We start from the raw sequence: 25918 nt of genomic DNA, 5'->3' as shown, positions 1-25918 counted from the left end.
CTGCACAAAGGGAATATTCGAAATTCTTCACTGAGGCTGCTGTAGTGATATCAACTTCTGCTAGATATTATGCATTTAAAATAACACATAGTTGGGCTCCATCCCATACTGCATGTATTATTTGCAACTCGTCCAAAAGAGTCAATTTGAAATGTACAAAGGACCTATGAAGCACTTTTTCAAGGCACTTAAAACAACTGGAGGTAGCCAAGAGCAGCTTCCGGAACAACTCTGTCAATATAGAAAAAGATACTACTGCTTAAGTTGTTTCAAAGGGTACTTCATATACACTCCCCTGTATTTAAAAGTATCTTCTGAAGGAGTTGACAACCCTAATGCACGTAAAGCAGTGTTTCTCAACCTTGACAATTTTAAGGCATGTGGACTTCAACTCCCAGAATTCCACAGCCAGCAATGCTGGCTGTGGAATTCTGGGAGTTGAAGTCCACATGCCTTAAAATTGTCAAGGTTGAGAAACACTGACGTAAAGGCTTGTTCCTTACAAACAGTTGTACTAAACTGGCAATTACCTGGAGGGTGAGGAGGGTATTTAACAATAAACACCTGAGTGGGCCTTCTGCAGTGCTATAATTCCCATTCAGGTGTTCTGGAGGGTTCTATGGTTGATGCCCATTTAGGAGGTGTTTGGTGTGCACACATAAGCATATGGATTGTCGATCCATCAAATAGTTTTTAATGAAACCTGCCAAGTGGAAAATGATGACCATCAGCAATAGTGCATTGTAGTAAGAACTCATTCCCTATGTTTCTTTGCATCTGCTTTTCAGTGGTTCCAAGAGGAAACGAAAAGCTTCCCAAGAACAGGCTTGGGAGCACAACATTCTTAAGAATTAAGCCTTGGGGGAACAAGGGCCAGAGAAGTCTGAGATACCAGTACAGTGAAGGAGAAAGCAGAAATACTGCATGTTTGAAATACTGCATAGCTTGGGAAGTATAAATTGCTCACAATTGCAAAAGAGAGGGAATGCTAACAGAGTAAGGGACTGGTAATCTGATTCCATCTTGTACTTGTCCATTCTTTAATTCATCTTATATCACTTATATCCTTCAGGATGATAAGGCAACATAAATCTCTTTCCTATTTCCATGTTATTCTTACAAAGCCCTGTTAGCCTAAGTGACAGTCACAAAATAAACTAGTGAACTAAATGTCAAATGAGAATTGGACCCTGATCTAATACTAATTCTGCTAACTACTGCAAATCTCTGTATGATAAGTCAAGGAATAAGGCAAACCTAATTAAATTTTTAGAGTTTCAATGTAGCAGAAGCATGGTCAAAGTTCTTTTACTACAATTTCAGATTTTAATAGACTAATGCAATGCAGGGAATGTTAACTTGCCAAAAAACATTCTCAGTTTGCTACCGGTAGTTAATGGGTTTGATAACTTCTTAAAAACAATGCAATGGTATTCTTCTATCCTGTGAGAAATTCTTACATAATGAAATGCATCCATTATTTTCATGCTCAACATTCAATATACTGCACGCTTGCTCTCATAAGGAACTGTGTGCTCCACATGGTTGAGTCCAGTCTCCACCCATTTCTGATTTGAGTACCAACTCCACCCAAGAGTTTAAAAATTCATTATAGCAAACCTCTGCATACACATCCTACCTAAAACAGCTTCTAGTACTCTGCACGTTTAGCCAACATATGATTGATGTGTTGCCAGGAATTCAAAGGGATGGTGAGGGAAGATAAAATTGGTTTGAAAGAGGTTGAATGAGGCAGGATGGAGAACATGAAAAAATAAATGGCAATTCTTTAAACAGTTTAAGTATGCAGCTTGGAATATGTTCTGTTTCCTCCCAAACAGTAGCATCTTTCAGTTCTTCCTAGGCTCAGATGAAACAATTGTCTTAAGTCCCACGTATTGGTCTAAAGAGGTCGGTGCGGCACTTGTTCCACCCATACTACCTTCTTCTGCTCATCAGCGACAGCCACACGGACACAGCTGTTGAGACCGTCGAGGTCACCCCAGGCCTCAGGAGCAATGATACGATAAAGGCAGGACACTGTCTCCAGCTGGGTCTCGTCTTTCCGGCCACTCTCCAAAAGTTGCTCCTCGGTCGCTCCAAGGCGCTGAAGAGCTTTCCTGAAATTCAAGCCATTTAGGTAAGGAAGTCAGAATTTGGAGCTTACTCACAAAGCATGTTTGTGCGCGTGCGAAGGAAAGGTTGAAGAACGGTGGCCACAGGAGAAAGAATTGCCAATATGGTGGATAAACACACACTATGTGCCAAATGAAGTGATTTTAGGTGCATCTTTGGTGATTAAAAATAATTGGATAGAAATTCTGCCAGAGAGACATGCAAGTCATCAAAGTAGCAGTACTTACTTGATTTTCTTGGCATTCTTCTCACCGATGGTGATGAGAATAATGATGGGATAAATGTCCATTGTCAGAAGTTCTTGCACACTCTCCAGGCCCAGATCCAGCCAGGCATGTACATTCTAGAGATAGAATGAGATGTATAACTGCAAAGATACCACCAAACAATATTTGTAGTCCTAAGGAAATACGCATCTTAATCCCTCACCCGATATAACTGCATCTGTGCCCAAATACAACATCTGTTGTTGCAGCCTCTAATACCTTTTGCATTAACTGCTCCAGATCCCATCGAGGAACACAAGAGCTGCCATTCAACTCTTTGTTTTCATGGAAGGTTTCTGTGTTCTGAGTGTCTGCAAGAGCAGGAAGGACAAAAATGAGAGGGCATAGTTCTGAACAATTGTAGAATCCAAACTAAATCTCTTTTTCTTATGTTTCGTTAAAAGTAATGTTTGGATACATGAGAGAATGAGAAAATCTAGTATCAAGAAATATTCTATGTTCTAGAACAAGATAATTATTTGAACAGGAACTGGTAACTCAAAGGTGCTTTTTCCAAGTATGTGGGTATATGCATAATTTTTTCTCATGTTTATGTAGTGTATATTGGAAGTGGTTACCCTTTGAGAGCTGAAAGCAACAAAATTTCATTTTAATGTATGCTGATTAGTGTACATTTAAAGTGACAATAAAATTATTCTGTTCTGTTCCGTTCCGTTCCATTCTACTCTACTCTACTGCTTTTTGAAAAAGCACCTTTGAGACAAACATGACCTGAATGATGGAGAATCTCCATAGACAAGAACTGCAAAGTTTATTGTGAGCCAATGCACTCTATTCTAGTTCCATCAGCTAGACATTTCCACTAACTTTGTCTCAAGTTCAGATGCTGAGTTTTCCAGAACTTAAACAATATTTTTCTGCAAAATTCCACCAAACCTACCTGACCCTTGTATACCTGATGGACATTTTTCGAATTCCCTGGAAAGGCATAGCTTGTCAGCCAGAATCTTCCTCAAAAGTGCTGGCACCACAAGTACTGGACGTGGCTGCCCAGGTCTGTAATGCCTGACAAAAGTGTATGGCATCAGACTGACACAATTCCTGGGATTCACTAGAAGGGAAAGAATAAAGCAATCAGAGAAATAAATGCTTGTGGATTTCATCCACTGCTTGTTTTTTTTTTATTTCTACTTATATTTTAAGAAAGCATATTTGAAGGCATTTATTAAATTGCCGCAATTAAAGATTCTTTAGTGATATTGTCAGGAATAGAAAAAACTAGAAACACAATAGCTGCAGTGGGTCTGTAATAAGTAACCTGGTTACCACAGCAAAATGGTTTTTTTTAGAAAATGGTCAAGCTATCTAGAAAGTATCAGAGACTTTTTTAAATTAGCCAATTAATTAGTTATCCCCAATAGATGCTTTAGAGTGCAATCCTTGGCATGTATTCTTTAAAAAAAGAAAGAAAAGCTCACTGTGTTGAATTTACCTAGATAAATATTTAAAGAGGTTGTAACCTGTGATAATTTTCAACAACTATAAACAATTTTGCAGTAGTTGAACTTGCCTTTTGGCTTGTTTGACTCTGAAAAACTACATTCCATAGCTGACCAAAGTGGATTGATCCTGTTGCCTGTGCTCACAATACGGACCAATTTGCGTTGCGAACTGGAATTCTAAGGGCAAAAGAGAAGGTGTTTTATTAAACTTAGAATGTATAGAGCCAGCCCAGGAGTTATGGCAGTAGTTAGCTGAGCAATTATAGGAGCAATGCTCCTATAGAACAATGTCCACAAAGGGCTTTCATGCTAAGCCTTTGTCTCAAGTAATTCTCATCCAGATGCCTCCCACATATTAGTAGAAGAACAAGTCCTATGATAGTGCAGTGTATCTCGTGCTCCAGATTGTATTGTTAGAGTTCTCTGGGCTGCAGTTTGGGATTACTACTAAAATATCGTCAGTGCAGGACATACAGGGGATGTGAGGTTGTGCAGTATACAATAACAATAGCACTTAGGCTTATATACCGCTTCATAGTGCTTTACAGCTCTCTCTAAGTAGTTTACAGAGTCAGCATATTGACCCAACAATCTGGGTCCACATTTTACCAACCTCGGAAGGATGGAAGGCTGAGTCAACCTTGAGCCGGTGAGAATCAAACCACTGGCAGTCAGCAGAATTAGCCTGCAATACTGTATTCTAACCACTGCACCACCATAAGTCTACATCTGTTAATTGCCCCTTGGTTAGAGTGCCATGATTCAAAGAATTCTTTTTGAATTTTTTGTTAATTCTAAAATTGCTATTCCCATCCATTTCCTAGGTTGTCTGTGTGGAGGGAGATCAGTGAAGTATGGAGTTCCTCTTCCTTACCTCCATCTTCATCCAGCTTGGTGGAAATGCATTTTTGTAATTTAGTTAGCAGTCTAAATCAACTTGCAGATTTAACTGCCTAAAGCAAAGTGAAACGTTGCCTCATTACCTTCCGGGAAATCATGTTTTGGGCCAATTCTTGAATGAGGGCAATGAGTTGCTGTTGTGCCCTGTATCAAAGAAACAGGGACAGAAATGTATAAGGCAGAAGAAAGCAGATATGCTTCTACATTAGATAGACAAGAATGTACTCCCTTTGGACCTATTGAGATGACCATACTCACTGGAAGTAGTTGGGGATGGTACCGGCATCCATGTCTTTCATGGTATAAGGATTCACCTGGCAAGCACTCCACTGAGATTGGCCTTCATACACAGTGTCAGTGACATGCAGAATATTATGGCAATCTACTGAGAGTTCCCCAGGACCCTGTTTCTCAAGGCATAGGTTGGATCGGATATAGAAGGAGTCACCAGATGTCACCAGCTTTGAGTTCAGGTCAGTCAGTAATTTCTTGTAACCTAGTAAGATGAAGTTTGTTGGAAACTGTGAATCTAAGTAGCAATAGCACACGTCAGGTGGGACTGAGGGTAAATAAGTGAGAGCAGAGTTACTTCCCAAACAGGTCCTTTGCCTTCCATATTCGTGTCCAGTGAGATACTAAAATCAGCTGAATACATTCTGAGGCCCAATCAAGAGTATACTGTATATCCAATTTCCAATTCATCTTTAGGATTCAGGAAAGAGAAACTAGAAATCCCAGGAGTGTTCAGGAATTTCCAAAATCACATTATTCTGTCTTTTTCATAATATGTGACCAGAAGGCACTGTGTACTCTCAAAGCCATCCAATTAGTGCCAAAGGTGAGGACCTCTTAGATTGGCTCTAATTACTCCCTTCATACACTGGATCGGTCAACGTCATCTATTGCACCAGCTCGGGTGCTGGAAGCCCCAAGCACTAAGTTCCTCAGAATTTTGCTTATTAGGACCTATCAGAAAACCACCCCACCATCCAAAAGCTACGAATAGAATAGAACAGGGGTGTTAAACTGCCGGCCCGCAGGCCAGACGCATCACGCGGAAGCCGCGCCCACCCTATCGCCGGCAATGGCAAAACTGCCCCAATAGGTTGCGCGACGTCACATGACATCGCGAGTTTGACATGTCTGGAATAGAAGAAGGCACCTCCTGGCTAGCATTCTCAGTGCTTACCCTGGCTAAAACTTATTCCCATTTTCTTGATTTCTCAACTGATTTTATTTAGGATTTGGAAAAAACATAAATGCTGGGAAGGAATTCCTGCATGGAAACACTGAATAGATTCTCCTTTATACTAATTATAATGGAACATGATCCACTCTCTCATTCTCAAATATTATTAAATCTTTTACATTAATTTGAGTGGTATAATACAGGAAAGCTTCTTCTTGTTTTCCACTATGCCACCCTTAAGGGTACTCACAAATCTACTATTTGCCTTACTTCATTGCAGAATCCCACTAAGAGGGAGAAATACCCGATCACCAGCATGCTTGAATAATACTTTTTTTTATGACTTTTGTACTTTGAAGCTATCATGTAGGCCAGGGATAGATGGTGGAAGTTATCAACAAAGCCCAATTTCTATTAACTGTATGGCTTATCACAGTGGTGGCGAACCTATGGCACAGGTGCCAGAGGTGGCACTCAGAGCCCTCTCTGTGGGCACATGCGCCGTCACCCCGGTCCAAGGCCTTCAGCTGGGTTTTATAAAACCTTTTCGCTTTAGGCCTCCGCTGCCATGTGCAAAAAAAAAAAAAAAGGTTCAGTCGCTCAATTTCAACTTCTCGCAGGAAAAAAAAAGATCTTACAAAGTTGAAATTGATTGATTGAACTTTTTAGTCCCACCCAGTCTGCCGTTACCACCGCAGCCACGGCCACCCAATGGGCCACACTTACCCAATGGGCCACACCCACCCGGCACCCGACGATGCATAAGTGGGTTTTGGGTTGCAGTTTGGGCACTCAGTCTCTAAAAGGTTCGCCATCACTGGCTTATCATGAGGTCTAATAGAAGTCATAGCTCAGCCACCTTTAGAGAGACAGACAATAGCCCTTCTCCAAGGCAAGCAAATATCCTTACCTTCCATGTTGTGCTTCACAGACAAGCAGCAAAATCCATTCACTTTTTCCAGGACCCAAAGAGCCTCCTCAAGAGTTGAATCTTCTAAGACAGCTTTGAAACCTGGTTCCATGACTCCATAATCCACCTATACATTCAAAGAACTTGAAATGTTGATCAAAGAGACTCTGTTTGAGGAAGTCAAACACCTGCAACCTGGCTCAGCTCAGAGACAAGAAAGACCTTTCCCACGTTAATCATACTTTTACGGAAATGGTAACAGCTTGACAATACAGAAGGTTTTACAATGGAACTGACAGCTGAACTACATAGCTTAGAGTAGAGTTTCATTCATTTTATGTCCCATAAAATGAGACACGAGACATAAAATTATGGGACATGATTCGCTGTTCAGTAAAATCTCATTGTGACAATTTCTCAGCTACTACCTTGAAATTAGGCCAGTTTGGATGTATGAATAAATCTAAATCCTTCATAATGTGTAAGTAATTATATTATTTATTATTTTATCCCAAATTATATATGTAATGCAAGATGGCAAACATAGCTAATCCTTCTGCCTCCTATTTTCCCCAAAACAACAACCCTGCGAGGTGAGTTGGGGCTAAGAGAGAGTAAATGGCCCAAAGTCACTCAGCTGGCTTTCCTGCCTAAGAGAGGCCTAGAATTCAGTTTCCTGGTTTCTAGGGCAGCATCTTCACCACTGTACCAAACTGGCTCTCTTCTTCCTAGCACATGTGGTTCTCAACCTTTTTAATGTCGCGACCCCAACCGGTCGTAAGTCGAGGACTAAAGCGGTCATAAGTCGAGGACTAAACCGGTCGTGAGTCGAGGACTACCCAACCGGTCGTAAGTCGAGGACTTTCCTTGCCCGGGAGCGCCGCGCATGCGTGGTTCCGCCCCCTGCGCCGGCCAAGGCGTAGCTGGCAAGCGGCAGAGACGGAGCAGGCCGACCACCAGCTGGCCCAGCTCAAGGGAGGTAAGGCACCCGCCGGAAAAGGGGGAAAAAAATGGCGGACAGCCTTGCTTGGCGACCCCCGTGAAATGGTCGATCGACCCCAAATGGGGTCGCGACCCATAGGTTGAGAACCGCTGTGTTAGTGCATCCTGCCCAATCATTCCCATTTGATTCTCATATAAGCAAAAATAGCAAAGCAAAACAATGGATTTTTGCCTATGGTTTGCTTAGTATGATATCTGAACTGGGATTCATGGCCTTTGTGCTCCTTGACTTAATAGAAAAGCAACAGTCAACCATTACCTTTCAAATATAAAACTAAACAAACTGTGGGAGGTGGTTCCCTGGTTTCTTTAACCACTCACATTACAGAAAAAACTATGCAAAAGGAGTTAAGCAGTAAGCTTCTTTTTAATAATAAGCTAAAGCTCTGGCTTTACTTTCCAATAAATTAATTTGTTCCAAGCTAATTATAAAAAAATTTACCCTGAAGTATTCCAGTGTTGTGTCACCCTGAAAATTTCACCATCGCTGCTCTGACTGGCTGAGTAGATTCTGAGCTTTTCAGAAGCTGTGATTCTAGTTCAATGAATGATGGCAAAACAATCTTACATTGTCTCAGAAATGGCCAGATTGGCAGGGCTGAATTCAGGGAACTAAAGTCTATGCAGCTGAAAGATATCCAGACTGGAAAAGATCCACAAGACTTTCCAGTACAGGGATGACATTTTCCCAGCCCTAAAACTGCTAATGAATCCCCTGAGGACTACTATGGAATTTTTATAGCAACCACGATCCATTCTATGGCCTAATGCTGCAGGCTTGCTGGAAGTACCTTCAGCACCACTTAGAATGCTTTACTTTTTGTATTTTGTTTTCTTTCTCAGGCACTGATTGCATGTCAGCTGATATAAAATCTTGAGCTTTTCCTTTAGACAGGGATAGGGAGAGAGATGGTGTTAGAATGACAAACGTATCCAGAGAGAAATATGTCATCTTTATACAAATACCTACACTGTGGAGTTTTTTTTTCCAGATGAGCAGCTTTTCTGTTTCCCTATTCTTCTCAATCTAGTTAAAACACGCTTGAGATTGTGACTGGCTGTTAAGGATGATTTGCACGTCTTTTCAGCCAACCAAACACTGTGAGCATTGTCCCTTTCTGACTCAGAACAGAGCACAGAGAACTGCCACAATCAGTGTTTGTTAGCTGCCCTTTCAAGCTGGCCCATAACTGGATGCCTTGTCCTGTCTCCTTTGATTCCATTAAGTCGACAGCTTAAACAAATCCTTCCCCTTTTTTCACAACCAGAAAATAAAACAATAACCACTCAACCTCTTCTTGATGTATAGTGCAATTTTTTATGATCATTTATCCATTGTTTGTGGGAAATCCTAGAGGTAATCTAGTAACCAAATCACTGAAAACCTTCAAAAGCTTATTATCGTTGTCTATAGTGGCAAACTTACATCATTGTCAACCCCTGTAATCTATAATGTTGCCCTGCTAGCAGTTCTGCATTTGAACCACTTTTCTTAACTTTGATAGAATCTATAAGAGAAGCCAACAAGTTGAGATGTAAAACAGGAAAACGGGAAAACAGACTATTCCTTAAAGCACAAGGTAGCAATATATTGCAATTTAAACTGCGGAAACAGCACTAATGGCAAGATACACCCCAACTGCAAAGCCCTAGCTCAGGTGTGATCAGCAGCTGGTTATGTTCTTCTAGTGCCAGCACTGCATCATCTGGTAGAGCCCACTGTCCCTTAGAGATCTTGCAGAAATGTAGAACATAGCATACAACAAAGTTGTAGGAATGTCTTACCAACACAATTTGCTGGCCTGGTGACAAAGACATCTCATCAGCAATAGATCCAGGAGTGACTCGATGAATGAAGATGCCAGTCTGGTTGCCTCCAGTGATGCTGATCTGCTCCAACAAGGCATCAGCTTGGAAGGCAATAGTTGTGATACGGCTTGGAAAGCGCTGGGCAAGTCGGCGGCGCATGGGTACACTAAGAGGAGAACAAAGCAGACAGGATAAAGTCCATATAGGTTCTGGCTCTTCCCACTGATGCATCTCTCCAACTTTAGACTGGCTTCTATGCCGGTTTTAACTGAGCAGAAACACTTATCTGTGGCTATTCAATGTGAAGATTAAATCAAATTTAGATCAAGGAAAGCTATTATGGACTTGAAATGTCCATCATCAGATATTATATATCAGTGGCAGGGAATATTTTGGGATTGATTTATATATTTGAATTTTTTATAGTATGTTATGGATATTTGCATGAAATGGCTATAATAGGGAGGGTTGCCTATAATAAAATAGTATGTATGGCCAATTACAAATATCTGTTTACCTATGACAGAGTGGTAGTCAATTGCTCCCTACTTTGTAGGCTCTCTCGCTCCAGTTTACTCTTGCTATTTTATTCTCATCTTTTTTGCTGGGCTTGTTTGCAGGCATTTGTCATTTTTTTTATTTCTTAGAATGCTGAAAGGGCCAGAGGCCATATTTAAATTAAAAGTGGCGCTTTGCTTTACTCTGCAGGCTGTCAGCTTCCTATTAAAAATATTTAAGTAGCTTTTAAAAATATGGGGCAGAGGAAGAAAACTAAGCAGGTGCTTTGACCATTGTAAATATAAAACTTTAACATTTTCCTGCCATCTAGTGGCTACCAGATTTTGCTGCCCACTCTAGTTTTAAATAATGGTACAGTACCTTGGCAGTTGTTCTGCATAAATCAAGCAAATGACACATCTCTAATCTCTACTGGACATGAATAGGCAACACTCAAGAGAGCAGGGCAATAATGGCCTGTAGGCACGCTTTTATTTAAACCAGGCGTATTCATTTGCAGAAAGTAGCCACAATGGGAAAGGGTTTGTCAGAGACCTGGAGTAAAAGACTGTTTCTTTGCCACACATTAATAGACATAAAAGGACACCAATAATGCTCTGAAGCAATGCCTCAAAAGAACAGAGGAAATAATCAGAACACAAGGTCATTTCCAAGACCTCACACTTTACCCCTTAAAGAAACCTTCTGTGAACATATACAGATACAATCGAGCCCAACATTTCTATTGCTAAGCAAAACAGTTGTTAAGTGAATTTGGCCCATTTCATGATCTTTCTTGCCACAGTGGTTAAGTGAATCACTGTAATTGTTAACTTAGTAACATGACCGTTAAGTGAATCTAACTTCCCCATTGACTTTGCTTGTTGGAAAAAGATAATCACAAGACCCTGGGACACTGTAACTGTCATCAATACATGCCAGTCGCCAAGTGTCTAAATTTTTATTATGTGACCATGCTGTAACCACTGTGTAAAAAATGGTCATAAGTCACTTTTTTTCAATGCCGTTGAAATGGTCACTAAATGAATGGCTGTAAGTTGAGGATTACCTGTACTTATATATACAGATCCATGACTCTGAGTTACTCTTAAATAGAAGTAATTATGTCTATAGAATCACACATTTTCTTTGTTGCCTGAATAAAAAATTATTTATACCTTTAATATTTGCCTTCTGTAGATTCCTTGGCTAACAATCAGTTTGTCGTTGAGTTACTCCTCACACTTATGGATATTGTAGTTGTCAAAACAGTGACAGATACAGATTGCCTCCCTTCATTAAAAAAAAAAAAGCAAGCTTCTGGCTTTCTATATGAAAAAAAGTGGGAGGAAACAGACACAGGTTTTGCCTCCCTGAATTGCCTATATATTGCCTGTTAATGCAGCCTTTCATTGTGTTGGCTTTTTTGGCAGCTCAGCACACTGCTGGCTCATATTTAAGTGATTATCCACTAGGACTCCAAGATCCGTCTCACAGTTACTACGATTGAGCGCGGTACCAGCTATACTGTACCAGTGCATTTGGTTTTTCTTGCCTAAATGTATGTAGAACCTTACTTTTTTCACCATTAAATTTCATTTTGTTAGCACCCAATGTTCAAGTCTGTCAAGATCCTTCTGTATCTTAAGCCTATCTTCTGGAGTGTTGGCTATTCCTGCTAGCTTGGTGTCATCTGCAAATTTGATGAGTTCCCCATCTATCCCCTCATCCAAATCATTGCTGAAGATGAAGAGCACTGGGCCTAAAACAGAGCCTTAAGGTACCCCACTGCATACTTCCCTCCATGTAAATCAGTTCCATTGAGGACCATACGCTGAGTATGGCCGGTCAGCCAGTTACAAATCCATCTGGTGGTGATGCTGTCTAACCCATATTTTTCTATCTTATCAAGTAGTAGGTTGTGGTCTACTTTTATCACATGCCTTGCTGAAGTCCAAGTAAATTATATCCACAGCATTCCTCTGGTCCACTAATTTTGTCACCTGGTCAAAGAATGCAATAAGATTTGTCTGGCATGATCTGTTTTTGACAAACCCATTGTCAACGCTGCAAATACTGTATATTCTTGCTTTGACAATATGCAGAACTGTCTGGTATTTTTATAGTTGGCTTTTGGTAATGACTTTGTTTGCCTCTAGGTGTTCGCTGATTCGTTGCTTGATTATCTTTTCCAGAATCTTCCCAAGTGTTGAGGTGAGGCTGTTAGGTCTGTAGTTTCCTGGAGCTATTTCCCCCCCCCCTTTTTTTTTTTTGAAGATGGGAACTGCATCAGCTCTTTTCCAGTCCTCTGATAGTTTGCCAGTGTTCCAGGATCTTTGAAAGATATAGTTCAGTGGTTCTGAGATCACATCTGCCAGTTCCTTCAGAACTTTGGGGTGTAGTCCATCTGGTCCTGGTGATTTGAACTCGTCTAGGGTGGACAGGAGCTCACTTACCATTTTCTTGCCTATTTTAACTTGCGTTTCTAATCTGTTTTTTGATAGGTTGGAGTGTTTCTTCCCTTTGTGTAAGACGGATGCAAAAAATGAGTTAAGTAGTTCTGCTTTCTCCCTGTGGCTTGTCACCTTCTTGCCACTTTCTCCCACTAATGGACCAATCGTTTCCTTGACTTTTTTCTTGTTTTTTACATGTTGAAAGAAGCTTTTTTTGTTATTTTTGACCGTAGTACATTATAAAATAAAACCATGTCACTGGAGTCTGTGTGTTTACCTCTCAGAGATGCAAGGGTCTACGTGGAGCCAGAGGGAAGTGCTATCTGTAAGAAAGATACATTCGAACACATGAGAGCAAAGCAATCAGTGGTTGGTTTTTAGCCCAGGACTAGTAAATAATATTCAACACATGCTCATTGTATTTTTCCCTGCCTTGCTAGATATGAGTTCCCAATTTTTTTCTCCTTAAGGAAGAAAAACAATGGGAAGAAAATTGAACATGGTTTTCAAGAGCAAAAGTGGAAATCGGTTTTCCATATTGTAGTGGATTATAGTAGGAGAAAAAGTATAGGCTTTCCAGGTCTTCCCTAATTTTGGCCAAGCTGGCTAAGTATCCAGAGGTCCAAAAGCTCTGGAAAGCACCAGGCTGATTTGTATCTTCCCTCCCCCCCCTCTTTAACACAAATTTAAATCTGAACGACATCTTTAAAACTAATTTGCTGTTACTTATGTTATGAATTTGCTTTCACATATGTGGACTTTAGCAAATAGATCCTTCCAAGTGGCACTGCTAGAATTTCTTTTGGACCAAAAAAAAGCAGGTTCACAAATATATTAAGGAGGGCATTTCTTCCTTCCTCTTCCACAGGCCAGAAAAAACAAGAAAAATGTTTTCCCTGTGGGAAACTCTTACCATCTCTCCCCATGTCGTATTCAAAAGAGGAATCCCTCCCTTTCTCTTCAGCTGAGGTGAGAGAAAACTCCTCATCCAGGAACTCCTGAGAACTGCTTCAGGAAGAGACATAAAAGAGAGGGAAATAACAACATGTGAATGGAAAAAACAAAAGCTGTCAGAGTTTTCCCATTCTTTTTGGAGGCTGTGAGGATAGTCAAGAGCATTTTCTGAAGTGACTTCCAGACTGAAGGCCTGGTGTGACTTGGAACTGCCTTGGATGGGCATTTTATTCTGAGGGGAACCTGGGCCACAACCTTTATTTGACAATCTATTGTACAGGGAGCCCTCAACTTACAACCATTAGTTTAGTTCTGTTTAAAGTTACAATGGCACATGGTCAAACTTTGGACGCTTGGCAACTGGCATGTATTTGTGACAGTTGCAGTGTCCCGGGGTCACATGATCCCTTTTGTGACCTTCTGGCCAGCAAAGTCAATGGGGAAGCCAGATTCACTTAACAACCATGTTAACTAACTTAAAAGTGCAGTGATTCATTTAACAACTGTGGCAAGAAAGATCATAAAGTGGGGCAAAATTCACTTAACAACTATCTTGCTTAGCAACAGAAATGTGGGAGTCATTTATGGTCATAAGTTAAGGACCATAGTATTGAATACTTCAGAAGTGTGGGCCAGGGCACTTGCTCTCTTTTCCCCTTTTCCAAGCTCTTAGCAAACCATTGTCTTTTTAAATGTTTAATTGAAAGTGAGGTCCATCATAGCTAAATGACTGACACTCTCTAAATCAGGTAGAATGATGGGAGAAACATTCAAGGTAGGAGTCCTTTCAGATGTGTCTCTCCTTCCAGCCATACCTTATCTCAATTACTTATAGGAAAATGATGAATCTTCTTTTTCATTATTATTTTATATGTGTCTGAATTTTACTTGTATTTCATTTTTATAATTATTGGACATTTCTCTATGTGATACATAATACCATACATGATTGGACTGTTATTTTTTTAAAAAAAATAAAGAATATGTCAAGAATTGTTTCTCTTTTGTGTGTGGGGGGGGGGAGGGAGGACACTCCAACAAAGTCAAATCAGACATTTTCAGAATTTTTGGCATGCCAGGACCAAGAAGTTTTCCTCAGTGATCTAGTTCAAAGGATAAAGGGATATGTCTTTTGGCCTTTTGAGACACATTTTAAAGTTCAAAAGATCACCATAGCTGTTTCAGTCATGAGCCAGGGATATTCTTAGTCACATCTCCATATTATTTATTTGATTGAATATATAATTCGACATATATTATTTTATGTTACATATTATTTTATATTATACTGTATAAATGAAAGCTTTAGAAATGCAACAGACTGACAAAGAATTGTTACCACTTAGATTGTTTGTAAGAAATAACAATTCAATTTGCACAATTACTTTCAACATTCTCTTATTTCCTCTGTGCCCAGAATGGCCATCCTAAATTTTAAGTGTTGCATGCAGCTTCCAAACAGTATTGGTGAGCCTCCACCTCTCACAAACCTCTTTTGATTACATTGCAGTGAAATGGACTGTCAAGAAACATAGCATCATTGTATGCAGCTTTAGGATATTTTTAACCTGTTAAATCCTTCCAAGATGAGGGAAAACAGCAATAACAATAGCACTTAGATTTATATACAGTGCTTTATCGCACTCTCGGAGAGGTTTACAATGTTAGTATATTGTCCCCAACAATCTGGGTCTTCATTTTACTGACTTCAGAAGGATGGAAGGCTAAGTCAGCCTTGAGCCAGTCAGGATTGAACTTCTAGCTGTGGGCAGAACTAGCCTGCAATGTTGCATTCTAACCACTGCGCCACCACAGCTCCTCCAGAAACAAAACTGGAAGCCCTGTCACAGGATATTCATCATCCACTATTACAAAGTTACCCACCTTGTTGTTAACCTGTCATAAATAACAGTTAACAGAATAACAGTGTTGGAAGGAACCTTGGAGGTCTTCTATTAGAATAGGTCCATTTAATTCTAGTGGAACTAAATACCTGAATGATTGGAGATTAGATTTCATTTCACAGAATCCAATGGAACATGAAGACTTAAAAGAGTCAGATTTTACCTCTCAACATTGTGAGAGATAAACAAGTGAAACATTTGAGCCCAGCACAGAAAAAAAAAACCTAGAATGTTCTTTGTCGTATCTGCAAACTCAGCCTAGCACAAAATATGATATACCTCCACAAAAACCTGAAATAGTTACCTCCAAGAAAGTGAGTTGTCTTGCATGGCTCTTCTCTGTAGAGAAAGTTTACAAGGCGGGATTGGGCTGCATGATCGGAAACTGTCCCTTTGTTCATGACTTGACCAAGACTACAAAATAAAAGGATAGTCAGGTCATAAGTACCGTCCATTGTGATTGAACTCAAATTTCCCCATTCAGAGCTATTCCAAAGTTTTCCCTGTATAGCTTTGCACAGCAAACCTTTGGTCAACTTCACGAGCAGGAGTCACCATCCCTCCTTACCCATGAAATTAAAGAAGATACAAAAGTGTGAGGTGGCGGGTGGAGGATTGAAATGCACACCTCTGATGTGCTCATCAAGCTGTCCTGACTGTCTTCCCGAGGATAGATGGCATGCATTCGTACTAGGGGCTGCTTTCTCTTTGGACAATGGTCCTTGGGTTCAATGATGGGAGGCCCACTCCTTGGTACCTAAGGAAATAGAAAAGGTCCCTTCAGAAGGATATCTTGATTTACGAGACAGAGAAGAGTCTGTGAGGCTTACATGGCAAACCACCATCTTTCATATGTCGTGATTGCCAACAGATGACCCATAGATAACTGGCTTTCACTTCTCACAATAATTTCGATCAACCGAGGATTTCACGCAATGCTGCTTTTTTTTTTTTATAAAATAAAGTGCTGTAGATTAAGTCACCAGCCTTAGCTATACCCTTGACACATGAAGTATTTCCTGCTAATAATAGGGATAGTATCAGTTGTAACACATATTGGGCAGTATACCACAAGTGCATGCAAAGCCCAGTTTCATCCCAAGCATGCTCATGCTATTCCGTCCTAGTTAGAATATATAATCTAGTCCAAATGTTGCAAGTCAGTGTACCTTGCAAACCACCTAGGAGATTCACACAGTGCATTAATATCCTGTCCGATGAAAGTGTAATTCAGTGAATCATGAAAGAGAACAGTGTGAAGGTCTGTAAAATGACCTTGGGAGACAGGAGGAAGAGTCAGCAGGTAAGACAACCATCATGCAAAAGATATATTTCAGCCCACAGAAGCAGAAGGGACCCTCCCTAGTTTTCTGCAAAGTAAAAGAGGGGAGAAATACTTTCAGATTTGCAAGATTCTGTTACGGTAATCTCACAATAAAGATTATGCTAGTACTTATTATTTATGGTCCTTATCTTGAAGGAAACAGCAATTTAAAAAGAAATTAAATAGGAAAATTGAGAACACAAAATAAAATTCCATTTATTCTATAATAACTGCCTTTTGAATTTTGTGAAGCAGGCGTTCAAATATTAGGATAGCGCTAGAGGCATTTGGGAAAGTACAGATTTCTCCCTTTCTCTCCTAAGCCCAACCATGATCATAACTTACAGTAAACACTAAATCTCCCATGCTGGCTTTTTTCCTGAGTTCACAAATTTCATTTGTGAGCTCAAACACTTTACGACGAAGTGAATCTTTCTCCAGGAGGCTTTGGGAAATTTCCAACTGGGCAGTGTCCCTGGCATTGTAGGCCTACAGGATTTAGATAGAGATACACTACATAAGAAGGTTTTAGGAGAAACAAAGACAGAAATAAGCTATAGGTAACAAGAAGCACATTTCATGTAGTAATTAAAACTTAGGGACAGCAAGAATTAATACAAAGAAGGGGGCATACTATAGTATTATAGTAACCCTAATAATACTATAGTAACTTTAATATTTGATTGTAGCATTTGTAGAATTGTAGCATCTGACATATTGAACAACTGGAAAGCTGCATGAAGCCTAGATTGCAAAGTACAAAATTAAATAAAAATCTCTTTAGGGGACCAAAGGTACTGAGTTCTACCAGTGAACTTTATACGACATAAACTATTTAAGTTGGCAATCACCATAAAGTTCAATCATGTTAAGATCTCTGCTAACAAGACAGTTTCTCATCTTTTGACAACCTTTTTGTCACTTTGATTGAAAAGCTGTCATTTCATAATCACATTTTCTAATACCTGATCTCTTTCTTTCTGTAGATCAGCTATTTGAGCCTGAAGGGCGCTGATTTGCTCCTTGTAGATCTCACAGTCTACCTTCATCTTTTGACATTCAATTAAAGTATTTTCTTTTTCTTCCCAACACTGCATAAAAACACAAATACAGCAACATGAAAGTATATAGTCTTGGCATCATATTTTTTTTTTGTATTTAGGACCCTTTGCTCTTATTACATGTAATATTGGCAAGTCTTACAAAAACAGAGTAGCCTAATATGGCCTAAATTCTCTTTAACCTCCTATTACAATCTGATGTCTGAGAACAAAGATGAAAACTTTGTATAATTTGTAAGCCACCCACAGTTATCTTGTACGGGAGATGGATGACATAGAAATTTAATAAATACATAAATAAAAACAATTTGCCTATAACCACCTTGCAAGCACACGGCAACAATGCTGTTGAAGACTTCGGGATTACTGACTCTTATATTAGGATTATAATGCTTTCTGTATGTAAAAAAACCAACATTACAAAATATCTACTCTTCTTTAGCCCTTTTAGATCATATCAAATAAAGTCATTGTTCTTAAACAGGGTTGTCCTTGAGCACTGAAAAAGGACTGATCTTACTGCAATTAATATACTTTTTATTTTCACATGTCTGCTGCCATATACATAAGAGAGGAGCTACTTCCAGATCCCCAGTTGTGTAGGGTAGGCACAAAGGAGAGTGGCAATTTCTGAAAGTATAGAAGATGCCTCTCCTAGGCACAGAAAGAGACTTTCTCCCTCCCTCTTGCATAGGAGCAGGTAACTCTTCAGGTAGCTTGGCATTCTCACCTGTTTTCGCTGATTCTCAGCAAGTGCTGCTTGCTCTCTCAGTGAGTGAAGTCGATTTAGCAATTCCTGTTTGCCTTCCAGAGCATCATCAAGGTTCTGCTCTAGAATATCTTTCTGTACCTGGGCAGGTAAGGCAGGCTTATTAGAGAAAGCTTTTTCATCCCAACCCCTGTCCCATGCCACACCTAGAGAGAGATTGGGGTGCCCATATGGAGGAGACCCTCAAGTTTGCCATCTAACTGAAGCCTGAAAAGAACATTATGCAACTGTAGGAGACATACACAAAGGCATGCTAAGTCTTGATTAAATGGGCTGAAAAATATCTTTTGCTCCACATTGTGCAAAAGTCTTTGGCTTACCTTGGCCAAGCAAGCTATGGACATGCTACCTCCTGCAAACTCCTGTGGTTTTCTTCACAAGTTACCTCCCCTAGCTTGCCCCAAAGAAGCCTGAAACTGTTATCTGGTGAAATTACTAATAAGTCTGTGTTATAGATCTCTTATCCTCTCTATTATTCCTAGGATTATTAGGAAAGGATAGGAACATAGCTGACAACTTCTTTTACCATACTGAAGGTTTCCAGCTCCAACAGTGACTTGAGATGCTCGTTCTCTTCTCTCAGTTTTAAGAGCTCATCTGTCTGCATCTGTGCATCCCCAGATATTCTTGAGGGTCTTTCCCTTTTGTGGCATGATGACACCTGGGCTCGCTGTAATTCTTGCTTCATCAAGTAGAACTACCATTGACAGGTACCCAGAAAGAAAGGAGAAGCTGTGAATAAGGCTAGCAGAGCTGAAAAATAAGTTACCAGCTTGGGCAGTTCCCTCCACAGCATCAGTCCTGAACTTCTTGCTTTAAGAATTTACTGCTGATTAGATTTTATCCAACCGTGTTACTTTATAAGTAACTCAAGGCAGAGAACATACCTAATGTTCTTTCCTCCTCCTATTTTTCCCCACAGCAACATTCCTATGAGGTGGATTGGGGTGTGAGAGAATGACTGGCCAAAGTCACCCAGTTGGCTTCCATGCCTAAGGCAGAACTACAACTCCCAGTCTCCTGATTTCTAGGCCAGTACTTTCACCACTACACCAAACTGGCTGAAATGTTCCTCTAAGCACAGCACATCCAACCGATGTGAATGGACCAAAATCAAGGTTTCTGAGAAATAAAATGGAAGTAAAGCCCAAAGTTTGCAGAACTACAAAACAAGCTTTTAGGGGGAAAAAATTAATTAGAGAATATTCTCAATCCCAATCAGTCCAAGAAAAATCAAGCACTGTTTGGTAGAAATTGGAGGGGGGGAAATGGGAAAAGAAAATGGAAAACAAAACTCGGGTTTCAGTGGGGAATGTTCAGAAGGTGCAGGAGAGCATGGCTGCCAGAAACTCTAACAGAAAGTGAGGATGGACCACGTCCTCAATTAATTGCAGCTGCGATTACTAAACACTAAATGGAAACTGTCTTCTTCTACAGCCCAAGTGTACCATATCCAGTAAACCCAGTTAATTGCAATAAAGATCCAATTGATCACATCACAGAAGGAAAAAGAAAAAAGACAAATGGTAAAGAAATCATAATAGCCAATTATTCTTCTATTTCCTTGGACATAAACCTGACTCAGCTTGGTCAATAATACAACCAAACTCAATTGTAATGTACAGACAACCCCCCTCCCCCACGGATTTTCAGGCATCAGATTGATTTTTTAATAATCTGTATTCTTTTTCAGCAGATGGGTTTGAGGGATTTCTACCTTAAATCTGCATAATGTTGGAACCTGCAAAATCATCCCAAATTGGTATATCTCTAAAAGTCCATCAATTCTATCATAGTCTATTAGACACGTCATTCAGATTAAGCTAGATTATCTCTGTTTGGTTTTCCATTTGTTTCTTAGGCTGCATCTTTCATCTTCGGCAGCAGCAGTATCCATGGAAACGGGATACTGAGATAGATGGTCCATGCGATCTAACATTTCTCATATTCTATTGCACTTTCAAACAAAAGAAGACAGCTACACATGACTGCAGGTCACAAGCAGAACCATTCTGGTGCTCTAGCAACCATTTTGCCTACAGTTATCCTTCTCTTGACCAGCAAAGTGCCCGGTAAGTTCAGCAGATCAGACCATCTGCAATCATCCTACCAATGGCACCCAGGACCTGCAAATATGATATCACAAACCCTGAAAAGCTCCATGCACCCTTCTTCTCTCACACCTCTTCTTGCAAGCTCCGGCAGCGGGTAATAGCCAGGTCCTTCTCTTGAAGGGCACTGCTGTAGCGCAAAGAGAGCCCATAAAGTTCATCTTTAAGCTTGAGGGCCTCGTGGAAGTGAGCACTGAGTTCCCTCTTCATCCGGTTACACTCGGTTTCAATGCCCCGCAGGCTTTCAGCCTCAGCTTCCAGTCGGGCAGTGTTTTCCTTGAGTCTGCGGCAGTGTTGGAGCAGGGACACCTTCTGGCGTTTCTCCTGGCTTAGCTCCTCTTGCAGGCTGCTAACTGCTTTGGCCAAGCATTCTGTCAGCTGGGAACTTTCAATTAGATCTAGGGAAAAGAAGAAAATGCTTAGGCATCTGTGGAGATTCTCAGTCATCCAGGCCATGCTTGTCCCAAAGGTGCTTTTTCAAAAAGCAGCTGGACTTTGTTTTTCCCTTGAAGACATTTCGCTTGTCATCCAAGAAGCGTCTTCAGTTCTAATGTCAGAACTGAGGTCAGAACTGATTACTGGGGGTTACCATTTCATCTGTTTTGCTTTACACAAACAACCCAGGTAAGAAGGGGTGATGTAGGAAGGATGGAAAAAGCTCACCACTAAAATTGTTGTGGTCTATGGAAGGCTCCAAGCCGGTAATGAGCACATAAATATCAGGATTGTGAAGTTTCAAGCTTTCCAGAAAAGCGAGAGCCCCGTTTTTCCCACGGGATTTCAAGAGATCCAGCATGTGGCCTGTAAGAGATCAGGAACATTCGTAATGTAAAATGATGGGAACTAAAAAGTCCAACAACTTAAAGTTACTCAGGCAGAGAAACGTGAAGTACATATGCCATATAATTTCCTCCATTTACTTATTTAATAGTATTTGAGCAAACTTACTTGCAAATCTCTTTTGGTTTCACTAAAAGCACTATCTTTTAAATGCAGTGTTGCCATATATGTCTTAACCTGCAAATAAAGAATAAGCTTGCCACTTAAACTGGAACACTTCTCCATTTACCTGTGATAGAGGTATAAGATTATAAATCTTATATGTAGTGTAATCTAGTTTATAGAATGGACTAGATTCCATAGGGCTCTACTACCTATCCAAGGAAGTAATCTCTCTCTCTCTCTCTCTCTCTCTCTCTCTCTCCTCCCTCCCTCCCTCCCTCCCTCCCTCCACACCTTGGGAAGATAGAATCAGTGCTATTTCAGACAAAATGGAGTGGCTCTTTCTGATACCAGATTTTGGGTACCAGAAAAACTTTAATTTATTGTATTTATACTGTAAGGAATAGGAAGGGCAAGGAATTATGTCCCATGTCCCGAAGTAATTTGGCTAGCTTTGCATACTATGCATCAGACATGGCTTCTTGGTGCCCTTGATAGAGTAGTGCTGGAGCCAACATATAATCCTACTGGACATCACTATAATTGTTTCTCCATTGTCTAAGGCAGGGGTCTTCAAACTTGGCCCTTTTATGACTTGTGGACTTCAACTCCCAGAATTCCTCAGCCAGGCATGCCCACAAAAGGGCCAAGTTTGAAGACCCCTGGTCTAAGGCTATCCTCTGCTCTGCACATGTTACAGTACCATACACCACACTGTCATAAACGTTCCAATACCGTACCCAGAGTGCTTACCGACTCTCATGGCTCTATTTGTGAACTGGGGGCTGTGCAATATTTCTTCCTCATCCAATTGACCCAGCACCTTGGCCTGCCGTAAGTAGGGGGTAAGACGACTGGGAGAGATACCACGCACAATTCTATAGCGATGGCCCTCCACCATCTCCCATAAGCGATCTTCATCCATATCACGAAGTTCTTGATCGACGAGGTTGGAATCATCTACTCCTGCCTCCCCCATAATGGAAACCTAAAAGGACAAGAGATGCTGATAGTATTTGGAAGCCAGTGATGAAAGAATAAGTATCCTTAATAAAATCCATCTTCTATTCTAAACTGACATGAAGCATGGCAGAAATTAAATCCTAGAGGAAGTGGCAAAGCACATTAGCTTTTAAAATGTTTTAAAATCTTGCTGTTTTACCCAAATTACATTATTTCAGCTCCTATTTATTTCTGGTCTGACTGTAGTTACTGATTTTTGCGACATTAGATTGCATTGTATTGCTTTGGTTTTAAATTGTATTATTTTATTTTTAAATAATCATACAATACCTATAGAAACATTGTAATAGGTAATTTAATTGATTGGTCACTTTAAGGCAAAAAATGAGCCATTCTATTTCAAATCTCATTACTCCAAATATCATAGTCTAATAAGGTCAGAGCTCTGTCTATTCTTTGCATGTGCATATGTGTATAAAATACAAACACAGCCCCATACATACATAAAATAACAAAGTGAACCTTGAAGCAAAATTCTTTTTTTTTTTTTTTGCTTTTTTTGTCTCTAGCATCAAGAGTTAACATAAATGGCTGGAATATGATCATTTAGTAGGGCAGATTAAAATATGAATACACATAATCATGGTCCCCAATAAATTTCCAATAGAGAAGACAGGGTCTCTATGGATATTATCTTACAGTGGTAGTCCTCGACTTACAAACACAATTGGGACCAGAATTTTTGTTGTTAAGCAAGGTGGCTGTTAAGCGAGTTACACCTGATTTTTATGACCTTTTTCTGCCATAGTTGTTAAGTGAAACACTGCGGTTGTCACGTGAATCATGCAGTTCTTAAGCAATTCTGGGCTTCCCCCGTTAACTTTGCTTGTCAGAAGCCTGCTGGAAAAGTTGCAAATGGTGATCACAGGACCTTGGGACACTGCAACCATCGCAAATACATGCCAGTCACCAAGCACCAGAATTTTGATCGTGTGACTGCAGGGATGCTGCGATGGCTGTAATTGCGAGAACCGGTTGTAAGACAATTTTTTCAGGGCCAATGTAACTTTGAATAGTCGCTAAATGAATGGTTAAGTTGAGGACTATCTATATCAATGATGGCAAACCTTTTAGACACCGAGTGCCCAAACAGCAATCCAAAACCCACTTATTTATCGCAAAATGCCAGGGCTGCATCAGCATTGTGGTGCCCTCGGGGGGGGCAGCAGTGGGGGCATGGCCCACTGGGTGGATGTGGCTGCGGTGGGCATGGCAGACTGGGTGGGCATGGCCGGGGTGAACATGGCCACCTCAATGTTGCTCATGAGGGGGGACGCCTGTGGGGGCTGGGAGATTCAGGGGGTCTCTGGTGGGTGGGGCAGTGGGCAGGAGGCTTTTCCTGCAGGGTGAGGCAGGTGATAGGGCAGGGGTGCCATTGCTGCAGGGCAAGGCAAGGCGAGGCAGGGGTGACTGCTACCTGACACCATTGCCCCCCGCACACAGAGGCCAGCGAGCGCATGGGGGCGTGCTCTACCACCTCTACTTGAGCTTGCTAGCCGGCCGCTTCGCCTCCTTTGTGCTGGGCAGGGCTGTTGCTCCGGGTGCCGGCGGCGGCCTAATGGACCTGTGCGAGATGCTGGCGGCGGCGACGGGCGTGCCCACAGAGAGGGCTCTGAGTGCTGCCTCTGGCATGTGTGCCATAGGTTTGCCGGCACTGATCTATATCTATTTAAGGGGATATTGTCTTATATCTATTTAAATGTGTTTGAAATAGTAGAAAATATTTGTAGCTCGGCTGGTAGATGTTGGCGGTGGTTTGTTCTCCCAGCTTGTTGTTTAGCTTCCGAGCGTTTCATCACCAGGCGACAAAATGCTTGAAAGCTAAACAGCAAGCTCGGAGAACAAACCACCATCAACATTTAAATGTGATTTCATCTATGTTTTAACCAGCATGATTTTGCTTCCTGTCTGCAAAGCAAGGGCAGCAGGTGGTCCTGATGGGCTGGTGAAACAGAAGAAAATACTATATAGCTGGGTTTGGATTCATTATCTGTCTGAATGTCCATTTTGTGCACAGAAGAAAACTGTACCATTCGGCAACAAGATTGAGGAGAATCTAAGGTGCCCGACAGGAGCACATCCTATCCAGGACTGTGTAAAAATTTAAATGATATATTCCACTGAATTATATCAAATAAAATAATGAATAAATAATATCATATCTCCAATCTCCCAACCTGCAAAAGACAGCAAGTTTTCTGCCACATTAAAATACACATTGATATATGCAGTATATATTACGCTTTATAGAAATAAGTCTCTGAATATGTGCCTACCTTAGTGAGTTGGACCAATGGCTCAACAGGCTCAAGGTTACCTAGTCTGATTAGAAAAAAAAATCCCATTTATGTAAAAGGAAGCCATTGTTAGTCCTGCTGCCTTAGCCAGTTTCATTAGAAATGTCCCTTCCCACTAGGCTAGTGGTGGCGAACCTATGGCACGCGTGCCAGAGGTGGCACTCAGAGCCCTCTCTGTGGGCACGTGTGCCGTTGCCCCAGCCCCACCTCCTCCCGTGGCCCCTTCCTCACCAGCAGCCCCCAGGAGGAGAGTCGCCCTCAGCACGGCCTGCGAGGAGCAGCGCAACCAAGGACATGGCAGCTGGGCAGCGGGGACAAGACTCCGCCCTTGTGCCCCGGCGCATAAAGTTGATGCTGTGGAGCGCAGGCGGAGGGCGTGGCTACCATGGTGCTGCTGGGCCGCCTGGGCAATCTGCAGTGGGCCGTAGAACCGGTGGGTGGCCCTGTGGGCGGGCAGGACGGAGGTGGGGCAGGGGCAGGGTGGGGGTGGAGAGTGCGGGGCAGGGCGAGGGCGGTTTTTGGGCACTTGGTCTCTAAAAGGTTCACCATCACTGCACTAGGCTGATGCCTTTAGCCAGCACGGGTTTGTTAAAAACAGATCATGCCAAACCAATCTCATCTCATTCTTCGATAAAGTAACTAAACTAGTAGACCAGCGAAATGCTGTAGACGTAGTATACTTAGATTTCAGTAAGGCATTTGACAAGGTAGACCACAACCTACTTCTTGGTAATCTAGGAAAAGGTGGAAGAGACAACATCACCACCAGACGGATTTCTAGCTGGCTGACAAACTGTACTCAAGGAGTAGTCTTCAACAACACTACATCCACATGGAGAGAAGTAAGCAGTGGGGTACCACAAGGTTCCGTCTTAGGTCCAGTACTCTTCAATATCTTCATAAATGA

At 41.2% G+C, this 25918-nt stretch overlaps 1 protein-coding gene across 1 annotated transcript; it reads right to left on the bottom strand.

The window, feature by feature from the left end:
• Positions 1-1026: 1026 nt before the first annotated feature.
• On the bottom strand, positions 1027-22670 carry CARD14 (caspase recruitment domain family member 14). The gene is made up of 21 exons (XM_029284427.1): positions 22445-22670; positions 21413-21550; positions 20822-21147; positions 19165-19335; positions 18600-18719; positions 17774-17899; positions 17147-17297; positions 16113-16210; positions 15789-15898; positions 13540-13634; positions 12904-12949; positions 9652-9841; positions 6865-6991; positions 5024-5261; positions 4849-4909; positions 3930-4042; positions 3643-3656; positions 3304-3474; positions 2622-2713; positions 2364-2479; positions 1027-2120 (listed from the first exon to the last, which is right to left on the bottom strand). The coding sequence occupies exons 1-21, from the start codon at positions 22668-22670 to the stop codon at positions 1904-1906; spliced, it is 2946 nt and encodes a 981-aa protein (XP_029140260.1). The 3' UTR covers positions 1027-1903.
• Between the last annotated feature and the right edge of the window lie 3248 nt (positions 22671-25918).

Source organism: Protobothrops mucrosquamatus, unplaced genomic scaffold (genome assembly GCF_001527695.2).
Source record: "Protobothrops mucrosquamatus isolate PMUCROS unplaced genomic scaffold, P.Mucros_1.0 scaffold_127, whole genome shotgun sequence".
In the NCBI taxonomy this organism is placed as follows: Eukaryota; Metazoa; Chordata; class Lepidosauria; order Squamata; family Viperidae; genus Protobothrops; species Protobothrops mucrosquamatus.
This window is presented reverse-complemented; position numbering and strand designations above follow the sequence as displayed.